The sequence below is a fragment of the Falco punctatus genome (genome assembly GCF_963210335.1).
Source record: "Falco punctatus genome assembly, chromosome: Z".
Taxonomy (NCBI): Eukaryota; Metazoa; Chordata; class Aves; order Falconiformes; family Falconidae; genus Falco; species Falco punctatus.
In genome coordinates, this window is record NC_137586.1 from 23,134,284 (window position 1) to 23,161,645 (window position 27,362).

General features: G+C 41.8%; 1 protein-coding gene across 3 annotated transcripts in view; it reads left to right on the plus strand.

Moving 5' to 3' along the window:
- The first annotated feature begins 2,047 nt into the window (after positions 1 to 2,047).
- The window catches only part of RNF180 (ring finger protein 180), a 104,860-nt gene continuing 79,545 nt past the window's right edge, over positions 2,048 to 27,362 (plus strand). For 2 of the 3 annotated variants that reach the window (XM_080372845.1, XM_080372846.1), the window contains exons 1-3: positions 2,048 to 8,991; positions 11,289 to 11,384; positions 15,169 to 16,095. In XM_080372845.1, coding sequence (XP_080228971.1) covers positions 8,890 to 8,991; positions 11,289 to 11,384; positions 15,169 to 16,095 — 1,125 coding nt within the window. In that variant the 5' untranslated portion in view covers positions 2,048 to 8,889. The remainder of the gene's footprint in view (positions 8,992 to 11,288; positions 11,385 to 15,168; positions 16,096 to 27,362) is intronic. The other variant, XM_080372844.1, reaches the window with a different exon arrangement.

Below are 27,362 nucleotides of genomic sequence, written 5' to 3' on the forward strand. Positions count from 1 at the left end.
ACCAATTAAGTCTGCTAGAAAATGACTTATAACCTGCGGCGAATGAAGAGACGGGACGCAGCTTGATGCAAGCAAATGTCGATTTATTGTACAGAAGCACGAGGTTTTATACACTTTCAGAAGCTGCGCGTTTGAAACAGATTGGTTCTTGAAGCTAAGCCTTGCATACTAGGCAATCCCTGATTGGTGGTTAACTACCAGCAATTAACTGCAAGGTGTTATCTTTCCTTGGCGCCACCCGTCTCCCACTCCCCTGTGCTCCGCAAACATGCCTCATCATGTTAATTGTTGTCTAGACAAGCTCGAGCACACTCCCCTCAGCTAACTGATTGCCATGCATGGTCCTAGTTTGCAGCCCGCTCCTGCAATAACCTGCAACTCTATGACTGATAAATAGTGCTTTTTTCTAAGTAGTCCTGTAAGTTTAAATTTGAGCATGTTGTACCATGCTACAAATTATTTCAAAATAAGTTTGTCTCTTCTACAGATAATTACTGTACACCCATGGCAGAGCAAAACAGAATTTAATTATTGTGAGCATCGTACTTGTGAACTTCTTTACGCAGATCTTCTTTACAGGGTCTACATTAAGCACGAAAAAGTGGCAATTACCACAACATCTCACCAAACATAATAATCACTAAAAAGACCCTAACAAACCTCTCTCAAAAATAAAACCAACATCTTTCCTAACCATGGAGTGGGAAAATGGCAGGACAGAAAAATGGTTCGTCATAGCCTAGGGTAATTTGTTGGGGGTTTATTGTGTTTGTTGTTTTTTTTTTAAACCATCATATCCAATTACTGTTTAAGCAAAACCAAGTATAAAGTAATTTAGCTAGCTGTAACTACTGAAAAATGTAAGCCTTTCTGAATGAATAATTCTGCTGTTACAAGGCAGTCTGTTAGAATAGTAATGGGGTAGCAAAGATTAGCAAAAAAAAAAAAAAAAAAAAAACCAAAAAACCAACCAGGTAAATGAGAGCAATGGGGGAAAAGAAAAAAGAAGTGGTCGTAGTGCACTTCTCCATCCGTGAGAGCCCAAATCTTACGGTGACTCCAACATCATTCAAAATAGCTACCTGGTAACAAAACTTTTTGTTCACCTACAGGAAATGTACATTGAAATGCAAGAAAAATCACAGGAATTAGATACTATAAATGCAGGAGAAACAGTGAAATGGAGGTTTCAGTGTTTCAAACCATGACCACAGGCCAACAAGTGGGCAGACTCCAAATTTTTTTTTCCCCAGCGATTTTCCAGCCTTTCTTACCTTCACACTGTCCCAATACTCCGAACCCTTCCTGTGTTTGAAGCGGAGCAGTTACTATCAGCAGATTGTCAGCTATAAGCACGTTAGCTCCCGATCGGGTCAGGCTGTTACCAGGACAGGCGGCAGCGCAGCGGAGGCGGCAGCGCAGCGGAGGCGGCAGCGCAGCCCACCAGCTCACCGCGCTCCCTTCCCCACCGCGGTCCAGGCGGCACCAGCAAGGCCCCGCCGCGCCCCCCGCTCCCTTGCCAGCCTCCGAGCGCACGCCTGCCTCTCCTCCCGTGCAGCAGCTGCCCACACAGGTCCCCAGGTTTACTTAACCCCCCTCCCCACCTCATTCAGAGCTTCCTCTCTGTTCCTCCAGCCTGCTAAAACAGGGGCTACTGACGGCAGCGCGGCCAGTATGTGACTGCTTGCTTGCTGCGCTCGGTCCCTCTGACGTCGCTGGCCCCGCTCCGTGCACGCTCTCTGGGCCTGGGCTTGCTCCTCGGGCCTGGAGGAAGTTATTTTGTGTCCCGATTTCTACGGCAAAGCGTTCATTCCGTTCCCCCTAACTCCCTGCCGCGCCTCCCCACCCCTGTCGCAGGCCGCCGCCGGGGCTGACCCCACCCCGGCTCCGGCTCTGCCAGTCAGGAGACGGGAGGACGTGCCACCCCCGGGCCTCGGCACGGCGCGGCTGGCGCGGCCGCTGCCCTCCCGCCCGGCGGCAGCAGGGCTGGCCCCGCAGCCGGCGATGGGCCCGGCCTTCCGCGGGGACGCGGCGCGCAGCGGCGGCCTGCGAGGACCGGCCTGCCCGGGGAGGACTTCTGCGGCCGGCCCGGCGCCGCGCTAGCGGAGCGCTTTCCGCCGCCGTTTGTCTCCCGTCTCTTCCCGTTCGCAGGAGCAGCTGCTGCTGCTGCGCAACCCCTTCCCCACCCGACCGCTCGCCCCAGTGGCGTCGCCGCCTCCTCTCAGCCTCGCGCGGCGCGGCCCGGTAAGCTGAGCGGGGCCGGCGCCGGGGGCGGGGGGGCGGAGGGAGCCGCCGCCGCCTGTTGGGCCGAGCGGCGTCCCGGGCTGGGGCTCGCCGGGCAGCGGGGGCGTTGGGGCCGTCGGGGGCGCGGGGCGAGCGCCGTGAGGTGCGGACACCTGCGCGGGGCTGGGTGGGCGGCGGGGCTGCCCGTCCCGGGGCGAGCCGGGCGCCTGCCTGAGGGGGCGCCGGAGCGCGGCAGCGACAGCCCCGACTTCTCCTCAGAGTTAACTTAGCGGTGCCGCCGCCGGCTGTCAGCAACCGCAACGCCCGGGAGCCCAGCGGCGTGCGGAGCTTCCCGCGCCGCTCGGGGGGCGGCTGCCGGGCCCGCCGCGGCCCTCCCGCCCAGCCGGGGGGCGGTTCGTGCCCGGCCGCCGAACGGGCTCGCAGCCGCGCCGCTGCCCCGCGGCGGGGCCTGGCGGGCGTAGGGGCTGTCCGGGCCGCCCTTTGCCGCCAGGAGCGAGTGTTACGCTGGGAGGCGGCACGGTGTTCCTGCTCCTTTCGTCTTTTGTGCAACAGCTGGTGTTCGTACGTGCAGCAGCGTGGCCGGTAGTGGTCTGCGGGGTCTCATGGAAGAGGCGACACGCCAGTTCGTGGTTTTCCGTTGACCTGCTAGATCTGTTCCCAAAGCGATTTAAGCAGTCCACGTTCTCTTGCTGAAGTCAACAGGTCTACCTGCAGCATGCACTAGGATTTTTTTTAGCAAGTGATACTTTGCCAGTAACATTCTTTCCCATTTTTCTGTTAACTGTCTTTTAATTACATGGGCCACTCTTGCTGTAAGAGAAGGAGTGCCACACCCGGGCCACCCTCTGTCATCAACTAGAGGTCGCCAGTATGGAAGCTGATGACACAACAGTGTGCTGAACTGGTAGAAATGTTGATCATTGAGCAGAAGCCACTACAGGAGGAGATGGCACAGCTCTTCGCTCATCTTACTGCTTTGCTTCTCTGGCAGCCTGGAAGCAGTTCTTTAAACTTTCTTTTCTGTCTTCCCATCTAAGTGCTATGTTATTGAGAAACATGGGTTAAGTATGCTTTTAAAAGTGTCTCTTTTGGATATCAGAAGCTAGCAGCAAGTTTTTTATGTCTACCTGAATGCCTTCCATGATTGTTTTTCGCTGTCCAGCAGTGTCAGTTCCTCCTCCCTTTCTGTGAGCAGGAATTTCTGGTATGGACACTTGTTGGATAGGACAGCTCATCTAGCTTCTCTCTGTTATTCTCCTTCAAAGCTGCCACACATCTAATATTTTTTCAAGACTCTGAGTAACTAATGCCCAGGTTTCTGTGCCCTGATTTCTTGCTGCAACCTAACTATTATGTGGTCTTCATGACTGCTGTGTTTTGAAGGGGTCACAGGTGACTTCTGAACAAAAAGGCATTGAGAACCACTTGTCCTGTTGTACTCATTTTCTTACTTTTATGTATTTGAGGATGAGGAGCAAGCTAGTTGAAAGGAAATTCTAAACCAGCTTTTCAACAGAAATTTAGGGGTTTTTTCACATTGAAAACATGAGAATTTTTTCTTGGGCTTTTACTTCATGTTTTCTAGCAATCTTTTTGAAGAAGAAATGGCCAAAGCTTAATGCATTACACATTTTGGACTGTATAAGAAACTTAGATATAAGTATCAAAGGTGACTTCCTCCTAGTGAGAGATGCCAGAAGGGAAAGCGTCCCATTCAAGGAGTGATGAATAAACAGGAAGCTGATCAGCTCTGTACCATTCCTCTGGCTATGTTTGCTGCTTGATCCTTCACCTGTTTTTTGTTGATTTCTTTGTGAACAATTCCACTAACTTTCTGTGGTGTTGCTCATAGGGTTTCCAGATGGAGTGGTACAAGGAGAAAAAATACAGTTCCTGTTTCCTCTTCCCTTAACATATTGATGAGCATGTATGAATCTGAAGATCTTAAGGATCTCATGCTGAAATTACTTAAAAATTGTTTGCTGCTGGGGAGTTATTTAATCTTCCTGTGTTTTTCCTGCCCTTTTAAATGTAAGAAACAACACTTTCAAATGGATCTAGTGAATTTTGTGTTAGTTTCTACCCTAGCAAGGCATTCTCTGTTCTTCTTTCCCTTGAAAATGTATAGACTGTCTAGACCACTCAGTGATGGTAAAGCTTCATTTTGAGTTCTACATCCAGATTTGAACACTCCTGTGCAAGAACAGCTGACTCATTTGAAAGAGTTCACAAACTAGCAGTGCAGGTGGTGATAAAGAAAGAATGATCTGTGACAAAAAAAAAGGAAATAACTGGATTTATTTAGCTCAAAGACAAGTTTGAAGGGGAGCTAATATATAATAAGTGTTTAGAGTTGTAAAATATTCTTGCACAGAAGAAAAGGAGCCATTTTGTTCTCAGTATTCACAGCAAATAAGGGAAATTGCAAGAAAATTCAGGTCAGATGTTAGGGGAAAAGGTAAAATCATAGAAGATAAGAAGGTAATGAAATAGTTTGGGAAGGCTGTGAAATCTTCATCACATCAAAGGTCTGTAAGAGAATGTTAGACAGTTTTCAAGAAAGGGAACTGGGACTGACTTGGGAAGGAAGTCTTAGGACCCCCTGCTTCTGGCTTTTATGGGACTGAACCACAGGAAAATATGTGAAGGACATAAAACCAATAGTCATGGAGGAGTATAGGCTTTTAAACACTCGGATATGTCTACCTGCTATTTTGAAGGCAAACATGAGCTCACACAAAGCAACTGATCTGAAAGCAGTGCAGCAACAGCATGGCCCAGTGCCAAGCTGGAAAGGCCCACTGAGAGTGATACTATCTAGCTCCTGAGTGCCAAACTGGAATCTTTTATCTTCATGTTGGCATTGTTTGCTGAAAGACAAAGCAAGGTGAGAACAAGATGTCTTCTAATAGTTTCAGGTGCAAAACAAGACAAATAAAAAACTTAGTAAAATATATCCAAACCACTATGGTTAAACTGTGTTCAACTGTAAAAACACTTGAAAATCTTGTGTTTGTATGCTTTTATTTGAGTTCCAGTTGAAGTTATGTGCAAATCAAAATAAAAATTAATGCTTATGTGACAAATCAGAAATATCTCATTTGCTGTTTTCTAGTGTGATACATGTGGAAATGTGTACATCTGTAGTGGGTTTGCATGGCAGAGTTTTGGTAGCAGGGGCGCTATAGGGGTGGCTTCTGTGAGAAGATGCCAGAAGGTTCCCCATGTCCAGTGGGTGGAACCAATGCCAGCCAGCTCCAAGATGGACCCACCACTGGCGAAGGCTAATCCCATCAGTGACAGCAGTAGTGTCTCTGTGATACCATATTAAAGGGGGGGGGGGGCGGAATCTGTGCCAGCAGAAAACAGGAGTGAGACTGTGAGAGCAGCTCTGCAGACCCCCAGGTCAGTGCAGAAGGAGGGCAGGAGGTGCTCCAGGCACCAGAGTGGAGATTCCCCTACAGACCCTGCGGAAGATGACGGTGAGACTGGCTGTCCCCTGCAGCCTGTGGAGGTCTACAGTGGAGCAGATATCCACCTGCAGCCCATGGAGGACCCCATGCTGGAACAGGTGGATGCCCGAAGGAGGCTGTGACCCATGGGAAGCCCAGGGGGGGGACACATGTTGGAACAGCCAGTTCCTGCATGACTGCACCCCATGGGAGGAACCCATGCTGGAGCGGTGTGTGAAGAACTGCAGCCCATGGGAAGGACTCACACTGAAGAAGTTCATGAAGAACTGTCTCCCATGGGAGGGACCCCATCCCATGCTGGAGCAGGGGAAAAGTGTGAGGAGGAAGGAGCAACAGAAATAACATGTGATGAACTGACCATAGCCCCCATTCCCTGTCTCCCCTATGCCGCTTCTGGGGAGAAGGTAGAGAAATCAGGAATTAAGTTAAGCCCGAGAAGAAGGGAGGGGTGGGAGGAAGGTGGTTTTTTTTCTAATCTGGGTGGTAATACTTTAAACTAGTTTTCCCAAGTCAGTCTGTTTTGCCTGTGAAGGTAACTGCTGAGTGATCTCTCCATCCTTATGTCAACCCATGAGCCTTTGTTATATTTTCTCTCCACTGTCCAGCTGAGGAGGGGAGTGTTAGAGTGGTTTTGGTGGGCACCCAGCGTGCAGCTAAGGTCAACCCACTGCAGCATCTGTAGAGTTTCTTCTGTCCTCTATAAGAACTGCAAAAGGCACATACATGCAGAATTTTAATAGATCCACAGGAATTTTCATTTTTAAATTCTGCTAGACCAGAAGGACACTTCAGCCTACTGTAGTAGAGTCTTAAAAAGCATTTGCATATTGAGATTCTTTTTCCATATAGTTCACTATCAGCATTCTTTGTTACACAAAAGACAACCTGTGTTGTGTGGGTTATTATATGTATTATATACCCTATATTAATTTCTCTTACGATTTTTTTTAATTGAAATGTATTTTTTTTTAAAAGAGCTTTTATTTTTCATTTTACGGTGGTAAAACAAGTGCTCGCTTGCTAGGTGCTGTTTAAGTGAGGGGGATGTTTACATCACTTCAGATGCCGGTGATCCTTGAACAGCCTCTGTTTGCATGACTTGTCTTTTAAATATAGCAGGTGCATTTATCCATCAGTCCTTTATCTGTTGGTTCAGAGGACTTTCACCTATTGTTTTATATGCAGCTCTAGTAAGCATCATCAGCCTCAAATGAAGCAGCTGTTCAACAGATTCAAAAACAGCTTTTTCTAAAACAAGTTAGCAAAGGGGAACAGAATGTATGCAGAGACTTAAATATATACCATTTGAATACACAGATACAGCAATAAGGTGTGTGAAATGTGTATCACTATCTGTAGTATGTTTCAAGAATGTATTTTAGTAGATGGGGATAGAGCTGTACTCGCAAGGCACGTCTGAGATAGCCTTATGCAAAAAGTCTGTCAGTCCTTCCTGGATGGTCTTACATTTGAGGTTCTTACTGAGCTGTTGTAAGATTAAATGCCTTCTAGGAGTGTGTTATGAAATTCTAAGCAATAAATTAATTAGAACAGCTTTAATGTGTTTGAGTGATGCAAATTTGTAACTGGTAACCATTTTTTTCAATACCCTGTGAAGTCCAATGCTGTATTTATCACAACAAAGTGATACACACTGCTTTTAAAAATCTTTCAGAGCCTGAATTTACTCTTTTTTAAAGTCATACATAGAGAGGTCCAGCATTTTTACACATTGCAATTTCAAAATGGGTCTTGTACAGAAAGTAGCAGCACTGACATAACAAGGTTAATAAAAACTTGAGAGAGATTCTGCTTAAGTCAGGGTATTTGAATCATCACAGTTTTGTCACGAATAAGACAGGTTTCCAGTGTAAATTCTGCCTTTTCTGTAAATGTCTCTTCCATGATCTTTTGCTTGGCCATCTTAACTTATGTTAAAATACTGTAATGGAATCTTAACAAAAAAACATTTTAATTTATTGTGACATTACAAGAAAAGATTTGATGTTTACCTTAATTTCACTTTCTAAGCTTATTGTGGATTTGCTTATTAAAAGCTGCTTGTGCACTTGAGCTAGGCGTCTAATGTATGCGCATGTTGTTTCTGTTCTTCCTTGTCAAACTGTATTTCAGACTTTTCACATATGTAGAAAATGTGGGAAATCTGCAGTATAGGCTGTCTGAGGACCTCAGAGTTGCTTTAGTTAGTGAAAACTAAATAAAAATTACATTGTTGAAATAACTGCAAAATCAGGTGTTTGTACTGTGGAAGAACAGAAATACTCTTTTAATACTGGTTTTAAGTTTTATGTCCCAGCTTTCCTGTCAGTAAGTGCTGTGCACTTTAGCACTGTGAGTAGGCATAACCCTAGCACAGTGCCTGAATTGAGTGTGTTGATGTAAAAAATTTTCTTATGTATTTTCATGTAGCTAGCACAAGTGGCTAAAACCAGAAGCAGGTAGAAAGAAGTGTTGGAGAACTTTTGGAGAAAGCATGGCAAAAAGGGAAAGCTTTGTAAACATATTCTAGAAGACGAGAGAGACATCAGAACACAGCAAGGCGCAAAGAAAAAAATCTTTGTCTTGTCCTCTGTTGTCTTAATGTAAGTCTCTGTTTTATTAGGATGCTTATTCAGGTCTGTGAAAAGCTCTCTTGCACCAGTAATACTGCTCCTCCCATGCAAAATAATTTAAGAGAGCAAGCCTGCAGGGCCACATTAAGAAAAGAGTCTTTGTCTTTTGTAGTTTTATGTTGCCATTCATTTTTGTTATGTGCATCGTGTGTGTGTGTATGTGTGTATTTAATGTGTCGGATAGCAATGACTTATTTCTGTGGACACATTCTGGGAAAGCTGGAGATTTCTTGTCGTTTGTCCAAACATCAAGGGAGTTAGTTTATTTTTTTATTCGTTTTGGGTTTGTTGTTTTCTAGTTCTGTATGCAACCTGGAAGTAAAAACTGTTTTGCTTTGCTATTTAAAATGTCTAGGTGTCATGCTATACAAGATCAGAGGGTGTTTGTAAATAAAGTATTAGTCTCCTCTGTGGTGAGGTGACTACTGATAGACTTCTCGGCATGAGAGGAAAGTATGTGTGGTTTCAACAGATGACTGAATTGTATGTTTTGTGGTCTTTACACATAGACATACAAAGCTGAAGAATCACAAGCCGAAATGAGTAACCAGGAGGATGATGTTCTATGTTGCTGGAGATGTAGAAAACACATAGCAAATTCTGTTTGCCTTGCTAAGTGTCATGGAAAAGAACCATCTGAAGTAAGTATAGCATCTGGATGGAGTTAGTAACTTTTTCAGTGCCATTGGTTTCAAACAAAGGAGAAACATTAGACTTGCCCTCACTTAGTAATTAATCTCCTGTGGAGATAAGTGCTAAAATTATGGACGATTCCATAAAGAGCAGTGGAAGCAGTAATGCCAGTGAAGCTGAGTAGGCAGTGATCGCCTTTATGTTCTGTGACGTGAAGGCTAGTATTCATGATACATTTGACTACTAGCTTGTGTAGAGTATATAGTGTTACCATTTTTCACATAAAAATGAGTTCTGTTTTTGACAGTTTTAATGCGGTCATTTTTTTTTGTTTGAATACTTCTTAACAGAGGCTCTTTGTTTCTAAGGTGTGTTTTAAAAACTGATACTAATTTCCACTGCAGTCATTAACTGTGTCTCAAATATTCCCACATCAGAAACATTTGCTCTTGATTTTGAAAAGGGATAGTCTGTGCCCAAAGATAGTTCAGAGGATAGCCTGCCCTGAGGGGGGATGCCCTGGCAGGCTAAAATACTGCTTAGTAATTTACATCATCTTTATTAAAATGAAGAGAAAGATAATTTTACAGAATAAAATAACGACAGAGTATTTCTTGCTGGTGTATAATGGCAGTTACTAATCACAAAGAGTTCAAGTCTTTCCAAATATGCCAAGAAGACTATGCTTACATCCTATGACCTTGAATCACAGCAAGAAAGCAAATAGAAGGGAAGGTGTTAATCTTTTTTATTAGTGCACTAGAAATGCAACAACCTTCTTTTTGGCACTGGAAAAGGGTATAACCAATAGAGGTGGAAACAATATAGTTATTTTTAAGATCCTGATATAAGTAGTATTATTGATAAACCCCATTTTAGTCACTCCGCTTACAGAGCTTGAGGTTCTGGAATATTTGTCATGCTTTACACTTGAGGAACTTTTATTTTGTGCATGGTTTCAAGTGGATTTTTAATTATTTTTTGGGGGTGGTGATGGTGGAATTTCAACTACTTTCATGGAAAAAAATGTAGGGAAAAGAAGGAGGTATCTTTGTCCATGCTACCCAGTGGAACTTTTAATTGCTAGTGGAGACCCACCGTCATTGTGCACAAGACTGAAGTAGTGCCTTCTCTAAGTATGTACATAGCAGATTAAAAAGATGTAATTTAATGCTGCTTCCCAAGATACTGAGAGGCAAAGATTCTACTCTGATGAGAAGAGTAATGTTTTCAGTATGTTGGCTTTCTCTGATGAATTTTAGACCTTCAGTCAAAGACATAGCTGATATAGGAGTAAAAGAGAAAAATCTTGCAACAAATCTTGAAACCAAATGTTGAAGTTACAAATGCAGTATAAATACTTTAAATCATAATTATATCTAAGTTGAAGTACAGGTACTCTCCACACATAGGAGGAAGACGATAGCATAGACATGACAAACAGATCTATCTGTCTTGGAGGATTTCTAGGAGTTTCTGTCTTCTGTGTATAGCCCCACTTTAAATTTTCAATAATGAAAGTTTCAATAATGAAGCTTCTATTGCCATGAATTTTGTAACACAGCAGTCAGTGATTTTCCACATTCATAAATTTATCAAATGATTTTAAGACTCTTAACACTCATCAGAGTTTCCGTTATATTTTTAGCCATCTTTATATATTTTCTGACATTCTAAACCATATTAAAAGATTCAATTACACTTGTGTCACTTCTGTGCTAAAAGGTAGTTAGGTAGTTGGTTTTATATTATTATGAGTAGTGAAATGCTACAGTTTTTAAGATTTTGTTGACCAGCTCTTCAGCTGGTCACATCATTGCAGTAAAAACTCAAAAGTTGCTGAGTCCCTGTTTTCTCTGCTAGTTATTCTAATAAGCATTAGGAAATGAATTTACAACTCTTTTGGGATAGTTGTCTAGTACTGACCACAGTCTTCATATAAACTAGAACTTAAAATTTTCCTGTCTTTACTGGAAAATTGTGCCAGCTGATAGTGCTTCTGAAATTGATTTCTGAATATATTTGGAAGATCAGCAATTGCATACTTTCTGTTGTAAAAAACCCAAACCCACCCCCAAACATCTCCACCTCCACAATGGAGTCCTCCAGTATCCTTAGATTCAAAAATAGAGAGTTGTTGACAGCATCTACCTGTTTTTAGCTTAAAGAATGCACCAACATCTTTTGAGTTTTGTCATTTGTTAATAAAGTATTTACTGAATTTGGGAAGGTGACTTCTGGCTATACTGAAATAAAAAAGCTTACATGAATGTTGAAAATCAATACAATAATTTGTTTATAACAGACATCACAACGTTCAGCTGCTGCTCAGGACTCTTGCAACGTATGGCATGTGAACACAGAAACCGTTCCAGAGTGGGTGAAATGTGCCATTGAAAAGGTAAATCTTTTTTTGCTTGCATCTTTTCAAAATGTGGGATAAGTAAAGGGAACAAATTGCAAAAGTGTAGCAGCTTATGATGTGTCCAAACCTTAGCGCAGCACCTGAGGGACCATCAGCACTCAGACTGTCATGGAGAGGAAGGCAAAATGGCAGTTTATTGAAAGACACAGGCACTTATATACTAGTAGCAAAGCCAGCCCTTTGTGGGTGGTTTTCTACTTAGTTCCTACATTTCCGTCACAACATGTGATCTTCCGCATCGCCACATCCCTATGCTGCTACACAAGAGCACTTTTCTGCCAAGGTCCATGTATATTAGAGACCTTGTAACTGAAGGAATTCTTCTCAGTAACTTCTATCATTAGCATTTACAGAGGCTTTTTTCTGTCTTAAGTGGTTTTTTATGTATGCACAACACCTGCAAGTGATAAATACTCTTCATGCTTATGTAGAGATGGATGTATTTGTGATTGTCCAAATAACTGTCATGGACACCTCTGCATATTTTGTCAATGCTTGAAATTATATTTATCTGTGCTCTGGGTTTTGATTTGTCTTAATCATCATATCTTGCAGTAGTAATGCATATGTTGACAATAACAGTAAGAAGCATATTTCTCCAAAAAACTGGATTTGTGGGTTTGTTAAGGGATCTGTTGTTGGAATATGATGTAACGGCTTTCATATTTAAAATGCTATTATGTCATATGAATAGAGAATAGTTACCTTTCTGCAAATTGAAAGGTCTGATGACAAGCCAGCATCACTGCTTTTGAGTTCTAACTGCCCGTTTGAAATTACAAACCATCTCATAACTTCCTTGTTGTACTGATTGTTTCAGTTCAGTATTTTCCTTATTTCAATTTTAGAAGTTAATATTGTTGCATAGATACAGTAAACAGGAACAGTGCTTTTCTTTTGGCCCACAGTTTTTCTCTGATGAGTCTTTGATTTTGAGAGCCAAATACTATCTGCATTCCTTTCTGCTTAGACTTCAGTGTTTGTTTTACTACATTGCAGTTAACTTCTGATTTAAGCAATTCCACCCTGACAATGATACACAAAGAAAAAAATTGTCATGACTGTAAAACTAAGCATTCAAAAATTTAGAAAATTGGTTTTATCTTCATTCGTTGTTCTGCCCTATGTTTTATTTTGTTAAACATTAAGCTTTTTTTAAAAATTAATGATCTCTTTTACTTCAATAGTGCTTGACAGAATAGTGTATCTGTTTCAGAAACAATGATCTTGGGGGATGTGTGTGAAAATTAGGGGTGGCAAGGTATTTCCCCACTTCACAGCACTACCTAATCTTGAATGTCTGATCATAAGCATGCAGTTTGTTACAGTACTTTTTATGTTATGTTATTTCACTAAAATTGGATTATATATTGATACTGGTATTATTCTTTTTACCTTTAGCTGTAAATAGCCAGCCTTCAGCATTTTAAAGCCTAGAGGGACAGGCTGGAGACCTAGGAAATACAAAACCCATGGACTGCTCAGAAAAGTTTTAACGTATTTGCTCAAAATTGCAGAGGGGCAATGCTGCTCTGGTGGCAGAGGCAGCAAATGCAATTCTTTATGAACACATTTAATATCTTAGTGTTAATTTTATCCTGTAATATCCTGGGAACTCTTACCTTATTGACTTCTGACTTCTCTGGAAGGATCCTGTGGATTTATGGATAAATGTGTGGGGTTTTTAAAAATTCTGGCTTATTGCCAGATCCTCCTGGCTCTGAATAATTTTGTGATCATGTGTTATTTTCTCCTGTATGACTCCCGAATCAAAGGCTAAATCATTATTACATAAGCACAAAGTCTATTTGCAGGCTGTAAAAACCCACTGCTTCCCAGCCAGTTCTATTTTGCCATCTGTCCCTGTTCTTTGGGTTTCATGCACACATTAGTGTATAGGTAATCTTCAATAAATATAAATATCTGGCTAGTGCTGCTAGTGAGCTTTATTGACCTGCATTTTCTTTTCTTCATCACTTGTAGCTTCTTTGGCTAACCCTTCCCAGTTTTTCCTCTTTATGCAGTCCATCATTAAATCTGTGTACCCTCAGCTCCTTTTCAGATCTTGCTGATTTTCCCCCTACCACCTCCTCCACTAGTAGGCTGTTCCTTCTTTTACTGAGTCAATGCTTCCACAGTCCATTGCCAAACTTATGCTAAATCGGTCCTGGACTCCCTTATACTGCACCTCATCTCTCAGGCTCTGTGCACACAGGACATAGAGATGTCTTTTTTATTCGCTGCTGTCTCTTGCACTTCCATTTTTGCCAGACTCTTAGCTTTCTCTAACCTTCATGAATCACTCCTCTCCATTTGGAGATCCAGTATTCCATAGCGCCTCAGTGCCAGAAAGACTCACTAAAGGCACTAGAAAGTGCTTTTCCCTGAATTTTAGTGCCTAGCCCATGGCATCTGGGGAGTGGAGTGTGGGAGACTTACTGTACATCTCTGAACCAACTTAATTCTTCATTGGGAATGGCATATATACACATTGGACAGCCTTATAAACTGAGAGGGACTGTGCATGTTCAAGGAATTTTCAGGGATTTGAAAGCCTTTGGGCATATGTAAACCGATTTTTTTCCCCCGGATTATAAAGATGACCTGATTTAAACAGATTCTCATAGGTGCAATGAAAGTCATGTCTTTGATACTTCATGAAATTTTGAGGTTTTAACCCACAAGGCAGGAGGAGTAAGTTACTCAAAGAAGTGTTTCCAGAACTACTTCTAGTATTGCATGTGAAAAATAACCTTTTCTTTTCACACAAGTTTTTGGTTTTTTTTCTTGAAACTGTAAAATTGGTTTTACTGAAACTTTCTGAAGCTTTCAGTCAGATGAGTGTCAGTCACAGAATCATCTTCCCAAAGTACCCTGAAAAGCATTTGCAACTGAAAGCAATGCTTTAGCTAGAAATCTTGGGCGGCTTCTGTATTCACGGCTCAACCCCACATCAGGCTCAAGAGTGAGTAATGTGTGACTGGAGTTGAAAATGTTTCTTGTCTGGGCTTTGATCTTACACACACTTGCATAATTTTAATCCTCAAAAATCTTTCTGCTGACAGATGAATATATTTACTGAAAATACTAATATTTGTGCAAATACATAGGAGTTTATAGATCTTTAATACATAATTTCTTCTGAAAAAGTGCCTTTAGGATTGAAATAAAAGTCACAGAATTACAAATAATGAAAAGAACTGTCTCCGTATAGATAATGAAGGATTTGTCATGGTATCTGCACACAGCTTATGTTGTAATACTACATATACCAAAATACAAGTACAATTTCAAGCTTTCATGGGCTAAGCAAAGTAAAAAGCTGTATTCTCTTGTAAGAAACCTCCTTCCACTTTACTTACTTAGTATGCAGGAAATGTATCAGCACTCAGAACACTCAGCTGAGAAACAGCTTGCCAATTCCAGATTAACATGGTAAATGATTTCACTGCTTTAAACAATCTAATGTTTTCATTAGTATTGCAGCATTATTCTATGGCCAAATTGTAAACATATTTCAAAGCCTCTACATTTTGAAATGTGTGTTCTAGATTTCCTAGAATTAGTTATCACTGCAGCAAGCAGAGTTTTGACCAGAACATTATTTATGGTTTATTTTCTTTCTGCTGTGAAATCTCTTTAATTATGTTTGAAAAACAAAAAGTAAACCCTTTGATTAAAGGAGAAAAGTAACTAGTAATGATTTTTTAATCATTTATTTACAATGAATGCATTGGCTATTTTTTTTTCTTATCAATAGGCACAGTGGACAACTGGAAAACTGCGCTGTCCATTCTGTGAGGCCTGCTTAGGGGGCTTTAACTTTGTTTGCAACACAAGATGTTCGGGTGGACAGTTAGTAAATATATATTTCTGCAAAAGTCAGATTGACTATCAGCCAGATTTCTCTGTTAAACTGGAAAAATCATCAGGAAAACACTTACCTCTTCTCAAAATTCAGTCTGGTTTTAGCAAGGATACCTGCCATGAAGTGGTAACTGCAACTCTGGAAGTAAAAAATCAAAGGCTTTCATACATAGCCAGAAGTAATATTGGTACTGGAAGATTAACAGAAGCACTCTGTCTAGAAGTAAGAGCTCCCAGTTTTGAGATGAAAAGTAAAAAACTTCCTTTAAAGGCATTAAATCAAAAAAGAAATATTTCTGCTTTATATCCTATGGATGATTCATGTGCTGTAAAACCTTTTCACAGAAGATCACATAGTTTGGATTTAAATATCGGAGAGAGACTTGTTTTGCCACCTGTGTTCTATGAAACTTGCAGTATGGGAACTATTTACCATGGCCAAAATGAAAATCTACCTGTTTACACACAAAGTGGCTTGCAGTTAGAGTCCAATAGGAAAGATGGTAATTCTTTTCAGGATCTATGTAGTTCCAGTGCTGACAGACTACAAAAAAGGTTTCAAGTTACTTCCTTTACTGCATTACTACATAAAGAAACAGAAAGTGAGCGTGATTTTGAAGCTACTGGACAGTCTTCTGGGAGTGCCATTGCTGATGGGTCACCTACAAGTGCTGTAGAAGAGGAACAATACATCACATCTGTTGGTCTTGTGCAGCCTTTGAGTATTTCTTTCAACCAAAAGCTGAGTAAGAGCGAAAGAAACAAATTGAAAACCTTGAGAAAGAAACAAAGAAGGCAAGAACGGTGGCTACAGATGCAAGTAGGTGTTTAAAATTACTTTGTGCTACTTTTTAAAAAAAAACTTTGTCTTTTATAAATCATTCTGACTTCTTTTATGCTGTCTTTTAACACTGGTTTAACATGGTACTGTGTCGAGTCATGTATCTTGCAAGCAAGGATTTATGACCTCTTCCTACGTGTAGTTTTTCTAATTCAACCCAGTCAGGTTTTTTCTGTGTAAAGTCAAACCTAGGTGGGTATATATAACTATTTTCTGTTGGCCTTCTTACTGTTTTATGACGTAATAATACATTTGAAATGGGAAAAAATACAGAAAAGTTTAATCAGTGTGATTTAGAAAATGAACCATTCAAATGTTCTAAATGAGAAAGTCCAGCATTTCAAGATTTCCTGACTTTTAAGTAACAGCATTTTGAGTTAACTTTACGGTTAAGAAATATTTATGCTTTAAAAGATGTTTGCTTTTATTATTTATTGTAACACAAATATTTTTGTTTGAGTAAAGAATTGATTGTTGCAATTTAAAATATGGTCTTTAGTAGGTTAATATTTTTTCTACAAATCTGAGAGCAATGTTACATGTTCTTACCAATTACACAGCCATAGTTTCCTTCTTCAAACCGCCTAAAGCAAAACAGAATTAAAGACCATAGTCATGCAATTTTTGTTGGGAGACAAGGGAGAAAGACCAGGAATATATCTTAAAATGAGTAAAACGGGTTTTTTGCTATGAAATTCAGTAGAAAAACTAATGACAGGTGCCTTTAAAAGAAAATTTCTCATCATAAAATTCCTGCTACAAAATACTGTGTGGCCAGCAAGAACAAACATACTAATTCTCATCAGAAAAGGAGTATGTACTCAAGAAATCATTCTTGCTTTGGGTAGGTGTGTCCTTGTGATAATCTTAGAATATTCCATAGATTAACTGTAGTGACATGTAAAGCTCATGTAAACCTTATTTCACAGATACTTATTTTTAATGTGATGCTTTCTATTTTATAGTAGCCAAATCTAATGTAATATTTATGCCTGACTGAGAAACACTAAGGTTATTTGAATGGACTATGTTTACGTTAGATACTAAATTCTTTTCATTGCTTTGCATTTAAGTGCAATATGATATATAGGACCAACAGTTCATGTATGGATCATTTGTTAGTCCTTTGTACCTATATGATTTTAATCCTTGATATTTTCTGCTGTGGTTATACAGTTCCACTCCGGTCAGGCACCCAGTGACTTCAACCTCTTTCTTACATACAATCAAGACAGCCTTTAGAATATAGTACAGATTTGAAGCAGAGCCCTGAATACAGATAGAGATACATACACAGAGGCTGTCATGGTTTAACCCTAGCCGGCAGCCAGGCACCACGCAGCCACTCACTCACTCCCCACTCATCCAGAGGGATGGAGAGGAGAATCAGAAAGACATGTAGAACTCGAGGGTTGAGATAAGAACAATTCAATAGGTAAAGCAAAACCCATGCATGCAAGCAAAGCAAAATAAGGAATTCACTCCCCACTCCCCACGGGCAGGCAGGGGTTCGGCCATCCCCAGGGAAGCCGGGCTCCATCACGCGTGACGGTTACTCGGGAAGACAAACACCATAATGCCAAATGTCCCCCCCTGCCACCTTCTTCCCCCAGTTTATATACTCAGCATGACGTCATATGGTATGGAATGTCCCTTTGGCTAGCTTGGGTCACCTGTCCTGGCTGTGTCCCCTGCCAGTTTCCCGTGCCCCTCCAGCCCTCTGGCCAGCAGGGCCCAAGGAACTGAAAAGTCCTTGATTAAGTAAAAACATCACCCAGCAACAGCTAAAACCATCAGTGTGCCATCAACATTGTTCTCACATCATAGCCAAAACACAGCGCTGCACCAGCTACTAAGAAGAAAGTTAACTCTATCCCAGCCGAAACCAGGACACTCTCTCTATTAAATGTAAGAACCAGCTTGGAAATGTGATGGGTCTAGGACATACGAGACTTTTGAATACAGTGTAAATACATTCGTTCAACTTTGGGAAGTTTCTTCTTTGTTTTGTTTAAAGTAAGATGTAAATTGGCATTGTGATATTTTGTAAAATGCTTCTCTGAAACTGAGAGTAAAAAAGCTTTACAAGATCTGAATTTCGGAGTATTGAATACTTGTTTTCTAGTAAGTCTAAAGATTCTTAGGTGTCTGAGTCCCTAAAGTGCATTTTAAAATTCCAGGCATCATTGTTTCTATGAAATGAAATGATGGTGCAAAATAATAGTATATATGAGCATTTGGACCTAGTACTAAGAAACCGAGAAGGACTGATTGAGGATGTGAGGGTTGGGGGAAGCCTTGGCTGCAGTGACCATGGGATGGTGGAGTTCAGGATCCTGCATGGAGGAAGCAGGGCAGTAAGTAGGATTGCAACCCTGGACTTCAGGAGAACTAACTTTAGCCTCTTCAAGGACCTGCTTGGAGGAATCGCATGGGTTAGGGCTGTAGAAGGAGGATGGGGGTCATCTAAGAGAGCTGGCTAATATTCAAGCATCAGTTCCTCCAAGCTCAAGGCTGGTGTATCCCTATGAGTAAGGAATCAAGCAAAGGGCCAGGAGGCCTGCACGGATAAGCCAGGAGCTTCTGGCAAAGCTCAAACGGAAGAAGGAGGTTTATGGAATGTGGAAAAAGGGACGGGCCACTTGGGATGCATATAGGAGCACTGTCAGAAATTGCAGGGAGGTGACAAGGAAAGCTGAGGTCCCTTTGGAAATAAATCTGGCAAAGGACATCAAGTGCTTCCTTGAGTACATCAGTAAAAAAAGGAAGAGCAGGGAAAATGCAGGCCTGCTGCCGAATGAGGTGGGTGCCCTGGTAATGAAGGACACAGAGGAGATTGAGTTGCTTCAGTCTTCACTGCCAGACTTGCCGCCAGAAATCCCAGACCCTGGAGGCAAGGCAGAAAGTCCAGACAAAGAAAGACTTTCCCTTGGTCAAGGAGGATCAGGTTAGAGATCCTTTAGACAAACTTGACACCCCCAAGTCCATGGGCCCTGATGGGATGCACTGCTGAGTGCTGAGGGAGCTGGCAGATGTTGCTGCTAAGCCACTCTCCATCGTCTTTGGAAGGTCATGGAGGACAGGAGAGGTGCCGGAGGACCAGAGGAAAGCCAGTGTCACTTCAGTCTTCCAAAAGGGCAGGAAGGGGGACCCAGGAAGAAGCTACAGGCCAGTCAGCCTCACCTCTATCCCTGGAAAGGTGATGGAACAGCTACTCCTGGAGAAGAAAAACAGGTTATCAGGTGTAGTCTACACAGGTTCTTCACCAAGGGGAAATCATGCCTGACCAATCTGATAGCCTTCTATGGTGGAATGCCTGGCCGGGTAGATGAGGGGGGAGCAGTGGATGTTGTCTACCTTCAGCAAGGCTTTTGGCACTTTCTCCCATAACATCCTCATAGGTAAGCTGAGGCAGTGTGGTTTGGATGGGTGGACAGAGAGGTGGATGCAGAACTGGCTGAATGGCAGAGCTCAGAGGGTTGTGATCAGCGGTGCAGAGTCTGGCTGGAGGCCTGTAGCTCACGGTGTTCCCCAGGGGTCAGTACTGGGACCAGTCCTGGTCAGCTTACTCATCAGTGACCTGGATGAAGGGACTGAGTGTCCCCTGGGCAGGTTTGCTGATGACACAGAGCTGGGAGCAGGGGCTGATACCCCAGCAGGCTGCGCTGCCATTCAGTGAGACCTGGACAGGCTGGAGAGTTGGGTGAGGAGGAACCTGATGAAGTTCAGCAGAGGCAAGTGTAGGGTCCTGCCCCTGGGGAGGGACAACCCCACGCACCAGCACAGGCTGGGGCTGACCTGCTGGAAGGCAGCTCTGCGGAGAAGGGCCTGGGAGTGCTGGAGCACAGCAAGGTGCCCATGAGCCAGCAGTGTGCCCTGGTGGCCAAGGTGGCCAGTGGGATCCTGAGGGGATCAGGAGGAGCATGGCCAGCAGGTCGAGGGAGGTGATCCTCCCCCTCTGCTCTGCCCTGATGAGGCAGCACCTGGAGTGCTGTGTCCAGTTCTGGGCTCCCCAGTTCAAGAGGGACAGGGAACTACTGGAGAGGGTCCAGGGAGGGCTACAGAGATGCCCTGTATGGTACAGAGATGGAGCATCTCCCTTCTGAGGAAAGGCTGAGGGACCTGGGCCTGCTTCGCCTGGAGAAAACTGAGAGGGGATCTTATCAGTGTCCACAAATATCTGAAGGGTGAGTGTGAAGAGGCTGGGGCCAGGCTCTTTTCAGTGGTGCCCAGTGACAGGACAAGGGGCAATAGGCACAAACCGCAACAGAGGAAGTTCCACCTGACTATAAGGCTGAACTTCTTTACTTGGAGGGTGACCGTGCCCTGGAACAGGCTGCCCAGAGAGGCTGTGGAGTCTCCTTCTCTGGAGACATTCAAAACCCACCTGGATGTGATTTTGTGCGACCCAGTCTAGGTGAACCTGCTTTTGCCTGTGGTTGGACTAGGTGATCTCCAGAGGTCCCTTCCAACCCTGACCGTCCTGTGATTCTGTCATGTGCAGAGTTGTGTTGTCTGCAGTCTCTCAAGGTACTTTACCCATTGTTAGATGTTACTTTCAAGAATAAAATGTTGTATAAATTTTCCAAATTTGTGGTAGCTAAGAAAGAAAAGTATAATTTCAGATCTTTTTTGTTAAACAATTCTTAACCAATTCCTACATTATTTTTAAGTTTCATATAGCAGATGATGTATATATATTAAAACGTTATCTGTCTAATCAGTAAACATAGGGTTAAAAAAAGTAAAAAAAAATAAATTAGTATGGAAAATAAATCTTATCAATCATATAGTTTCAAATAGTAGTTCCGATGGGAAGATATTTTGGTTTTGCATTGATTTCTCTAACTTTGGTGAAAGTCTGTGATTGAGGCATGGAATATTTAAACAGTCTACTTCTCAGACTCTGTGTCAAGCAGTATGTGTGTCTAGTGCAGCCATGTTTGCCATCACTGTGGTATCTTCTTAGGAAAATGTGGATCTAGAAAATCACATACTCTGTACAGTCTGACATGTCGCAGAAGGGGGTGCTCCTCTGCCACACACTCTTTTTTGTGGCTTCTCCCATCTTGTGTGTCAGTCTAGATATCCTCCCCTTTCCTGCAGATTTCACTTGCCATCCTTTTTCTTCAGCATTCTGACAACCCTTCTTGTAAAATTGTGCATTTGCTACAGTGGTATTTAGAATAGGAAGTTGATCTTTGGTACTTTGTAACTGTGATTTCCAGCATACTTAGCACATATGCTTAAGTAATCAGATGATAGAACTTCAGAAAGAAAAAAGCATAAGCCTCTGAGTGAATGGAATGAGAGTTTTGATAAATGACAATGGGAAGTATTTAATATAAGTGTTGTTTTAAGAAGTACTTCTAGCACAGCAGAACCCTGATATGAGGTGAATCTCTTCTAAGCTGTCTCTGTTAAAGGTACTGTGCATCTCATTTTTATATATAATTAAAGCTTTTCTGGAGACAACAGACCTGTTCAGACTTTGGAATTTCTTTGTAAATGCATAGGCTGCTTCACAGAGTTTATTTTGTAATGTGATAACTTTTATCTGTCAAACGTTTTTTTCTGTCTTGCAGTAAGCCAAACCGTGCCCCTAAGTGTGGTGTTGCGGCAGAGTGCCCTCTGTTATTAAGCTGAAGTGTGTAAGCCTTGGATAGTGAATAGGAGCGATTTTGTGAGCTCCTGACCCGCGCTTGCCCCCGAGGGCTGCACTGGTGCAGGCTCTGTGGTGCAGGTGCAGGACTGAGCTAGCCTGCTGACAGTAGAGGGACCCAAGCTTCCTCTGCTATACAAGGGAGAGCTCTGAATGCTGGTGAGCTGGATACTTGCATTTCGTGCGTGTGTGAGTGTGCATGCGGGATTTTTAGGTCTCTGGTATAGTGTAAGGGTATGATAATAACTACTTAAGTCTAGGGATTGCCAGTATTAATAATGGTTCTTGTTCCTGTTGCTATAGCTAAGAAAATGAAGTATTTCTGTTATAAATACCCTTTTGTGTACATCTTGTTATACATTTGCATTGTTTGTTGGTGTCTGAAGCTGATAATAATTTTCTGAAAGATCTTAGAGATACCATTTGTGGCTCCTCCAGTTTTATTTCATTTCTCTTCACAATCATTTTACATAGAGGAAGACTATGTAGCCAGCTTTTAAATTGCAGTATCCTCTTGGAAACGGTCCTGATCCATCAGAAAAAAATATTATTGGTCTTTTTGCTTCATTTTATAACTTGACACATCACCGGTTCTTTTATATCTTTTTTAAAACATGAAAGTTTTGTCTTACAAAGGTGACTAGTGGTCAGTTTCCATGAAGTGAGTTTGCTTTCATGCTCCCAGTATTAATCTGAACTCAGGATGAACAGGTGGGTGAGATACTGCATTGTTTATCCACACTGTCAGATGCTGTTATCTTACCCTGCAGTCTGAAGTTTTCAAGTCCATACTGATGTTCTCTAGCAACTGTCAGTCTATAATGAAGGTGCTAGGCTTCAAAGGTTTTAACTTAAGATCTTAGTTTGCTTAATCTGTGCTTGTCTCTTGTTCATCTATACATTGGTTTATAATTCTTTTTCTTGCACTGGCATATTTGTATTTAAATTGTGAATCCTTCAGGTGTCTCATTATGTGTTTAGGTACTTGGATTTCAGTCACTCTTTCTATGATGGTACTCATAACAATAATTATGCTCAGGCTGTATATAGATTCCTCAGCTGGCTGCTGGAGAGCTAAAACCGTTAGTGTTAGTATCAAAGTAAAGCAGGAAGAGAAGGAAGGGAAATGAAATTGCAGCTGGAGGAGGCAAGCAGTAACTACAAGGTCTCAATTATGAGCTTTGTTAGGGAAGTATGAGGCCATGGAGAAGCTGCTTAAAGTAAGCAGAGAGGAAGAGGGGGCAGTCATAGTCCCATACGCTGAGATTTGTACCAAAAGACTGTGGATTTAATATGAAGTAATAGTTGCAGTCACTGACTAGCTGTGAATCTTCAGAATTAAGCCTGAAGGATGCAATTGTGGGAGAGCATTTTGACTCTGTGCTGCTCATGCTGTATCTGCACCAGCTTTCTCATTGACTTCCTCAAGTGACTCCAAGAGAAATGAAGATCAAATATTAATACAAACCTTGCCAACTTGGGAAAGGTAGAAACTTCTTTCAGTGTTCAAAACCACTCCTCCTCTGGATAAGATCTCAAAATAACATAGCAATTTTTAGAGTCCTATATTTAACTGGTTGCATTTATGTTAAAGTTCAGAGCTAAAGAAGACTGAAGTGCTTCTGTGTTAACATGCAGTTGCAGAGTTCACAGTCCCTGGCCTGATGCGTTAGTGATTTACTTGTTCTGAAACAGTAGTATTGCACTGATAGTGCTATAGCGTCAATGGTTTAAAATCCACGGAGCAGCAAGGGTGCAGGGTGTTACATCTTGTTCATGGGTATCATGGTTTAACCCTGGCTGGTAATGAAGTACCACGCAGCCGCCCGCTCACTCCCCCTCACCCAGAGGGTTGGGGAGGAGAGTTGGAAAGGAATGTAAAACTCAAGGGTTGAGAGAAGAGCAATTTAATAGTTGAAACAGTATAAAAATGAAAGAACAATAATAGCAATGGTGACAATAACAGTTATAATGAAAAGGGGGAGGGAAAGAATAAAATCCAGAGGGAAAGGAAGAAAGGAACACACGGTGCAGCTGCTCACCACCGGCTGACCGATGCTTGGACAGTCCCTGAGCAATGACCTGCCCACCATGGCCAGCCCCCCCTCCCCCCTGGTATATATACCAAGTATGACGCCCCATGGTATGGGATACCCCTTTGGCTAGTTGGGGTCAGCCGACCTGGCTGTGTCCCCTCCCTGTTCCTTGTGCCCCTCCAGCCTTTTCACTAACAGGCCCGAGGAACTGAAAAGTCTCACACCAAAGCCAAAACACAGCACCACACTAGCTCCTAAGAGAGTAATTAACCCCATCTCAGCTGAAACCAGGACAGTAAGCAAAGAGGAAACACAAATTGTGTATATAAAGCCAAGAATTCATTCTTCATCTAACTCAAAACTTAAGACTGTGATTATTGTTAGTCCAGACTTAATTGTTAAAGAAAAAAGAAGGAATAATACTCTCACTGAGGCTGTTACATGCACTCATTTGTTCCTCCTGGTTCCTGCGGTTGTGCCTGTGCTGCGCATCAAGGTCTGCAGGCTGGCAGCAGACCTTGGGGTCTGGTGGTGGTGGGTGTTACTGCGGCTTGCCAACTTCTCTTTCACTGGGAGCAATAGGGTGTTCATGTTGCTGGTTTCTTTTTCTTTACTCCAGAATCCACTTGAGGTTGTTTTTATGTTTGGTAACACACTTTTATACCTTTGCTCTTTCTTCACTGGTCTGCAGCTTTAAGCTCCATCCAAACTACCTTATGTGGTTGCCTTTCATGCGTGTGAGAGACAGTTCCTTCTTTGTTTGTTACCCTTATGAACAATCCTGTCTGGGCCCAAGTCTGCATTTCTTTTAACAGACCCCTAGGAAGTTGCCCATAGCTGCTGCGGTCTCTAGTGCCATCCCAGTGCCCCACCCCATGTGATCCCGTGCCTGAACTCCTCTGCACTGTGTTGTGGGTCTCCAGTTCTGAAGACCTCAGCTATCCTCAGCGGGCCCATATTTCTTTATACTACATCATTATATTAGTTATAAATATCTCATTCTACATGGAATAACTGCTGACAATGGTTGCACCATAGAAAGGTAAAAAAAGTAAGACAAACCAGCCACACACATCTGGTCAGTTAGAGAAATTGCTGTCACAGCTCAATGGAGGAAAACCAAGCGGCAGGCAGGGCAAGGGAAGTTCAGCCAGAGCAAGCGCGGTCAGCGTCAGCCCAGAGGTGTCACGAGTTCCATACACAGCTCGTGGCTGATGCTGGCAGCAGCAGCACTGCATTACAGGGCTACACAGTTAGAAATAAGAAGCAGAATCTTTTTTAACTAGCTGACACAAGGAGGGGAGAAAACTGAGGCATGACAAACTTCTGAGTCAAAGCTTGTCTGTCTTTGCTTCTGCTTTGTTACTACATGGTGACTTTTGTAATTAGGAGATTAATTCTGTCACTGATTATAAACTGGATTAACAAGAAGGTACTAACAATGATGGATTCATATCCAAATGCTTGATGTACCTTTGTTAAATTGCAGTTGTGGTTTCTGTGGAAGTTGTACCTGAGGGAAATAGCACACAGAAGCTACTGGTTTGTGAGGTGCATCTGGAGCTCCTGTTGCAAGCCTTCAAACCCTAGCACTTTAGACTTTAATTACTTTTAGCTGCAGTCTTTTCATGCTGTTTTTTTTGATTACAGCTTTTGAGGGCATTGTCTGACCTGTCTTTTCCTACTGTTTGATATGTCTTTTACACAACTGAGTGTTAATAATAACCAGTGGGATAAACAACCTTGCAAATTTGCCAGGGAAGTTTATCAGAAAGAAATTCTGCTTGCCTTCTGTCATGGATTGTATTGTAAAAGACTTAAAATTTCACACATATATTGGCAAGGAGGGAAAATTACTCAGGGAGCTACTGGATAAATATAACATCAGGATTGTCTCAGTGTATCTGTATATAGTCTCAATTTTTTTATGATCATCTTGAAGCTAGAATATATAGACTAGAATATAGTGGAGCTACACTGCCATAATACAGCTTTACAGAAGGCCAAAATAGTTGGCTCTGGTGTGAATATATTCCTTCATTTAAGTGAAATACAGATGAATTTCAGAATGTACAGATAACTGTAGAATAATCTCAGCAGAGCAGAAGTCCATGAGCTGTTGTGCATTAAGTGCCCGTCTTGCAAATGAGGGGATAATCTGCTATGTCATATATCAGGCCACCTTTAGTGGCTAAGAAGAGGCAGTGGTTTTCACTGATATTTTTTTTTTTGGTGCTTTTCCAGCATCCTAGACACAGAGTCACACAGTCTCCAAATGCAGCCACCTCTACCTGAAATAGTAATGTTGTACTGGTAGTGCTACAACCCTAAGATTCAACAGCCAGGGTAATATGCCATGCCATGGGCAAGATCCTGACCCATCCTGACCCACCCAAGATACAGTTACTGTATCTTGCTGGACAAAAGAAACACAGAAAAGAAACTAAGTCCAGTGAAATAAATTTATATTTTATTGTTGATGATCTGCTAAAAAAAGTGAGGTTTTTTTAAAATAAATAACATTGCTGCTGTTCAAAGCTTATATAGATTGCCATTCCAAGAAAATATTGATGAACAGCTTATAGCTATAGAAATATTGTATACTTTTTTCTTGTATAAACTGAAAGTATTAGAAACTGTTATTTTAGGTTTTCTGGAATCCCACAGACAACTTAGATTGTAACAATTTCTAAGACCTGCTGTCCCTCAGCTAAGAAAAACGATGACCCATTCATGGAGGTATGTTGCAGTGGTGGTCAGTTAGGCGCCTCCCATAATTTCAGCATGGATTCTTATTTCACAGATAGAGTGAAGAGCAGACTAAATTGCAGTTAGATAACATAACTTGTGGCAGATAAAAATCAAAGTTCAACAATGGTTTGAACAAGAATATAAGAGTAGTTTCATATTTATGAGATTTGCTGTGTGTTACCAGAAGGACCGCATCAAATGCACAGTAAGTAGGGAGTTTAAGATGAGAATTTACATATGAAAAGAATGGGTTGTTATAAATCTTGTAGAATCTTGTGCTCCAGGCCTGCAGTCCTTCACTTCTAGAAATTGTTATTGACTCAGTGACTAAGAATTTGAGTAAGTTTTATATTTCTAATTGGTTTTCATGATACTAAACTCTCTGAATACATATAAACTGAGTTAAATTAAATGCTGCTTGCATGGAGATTTAAGTAGAGTGTAAGGCATGTTTCTTCAAATTAAAAAATAATTTTTCTCAGGAGAACAGAAATTCCTAACATCTGGGAGAATTTAAGCTCCCAATCTTTTTTTTTAAAGAAATATTTATTCATGCTTGTAAGTGGTCAATGTATCTATGAATGTTTCTCATCCATGAGCCCTCTTAAATTTTACAGTATCCAAATTCAATGATTATTTTTTTCCTTCATGTTTTTATTTGGGAGAAAATAATGCTATCTGAAAAGACTTAATTTTTTTTTTTTTTACATTTCTTCAAATACTTTAGGTAAAACTTCAGGCAGTCGCTGAGAAGTAGAAGTCACTGTATGCATCAAAAAGATATATACATAGATTTC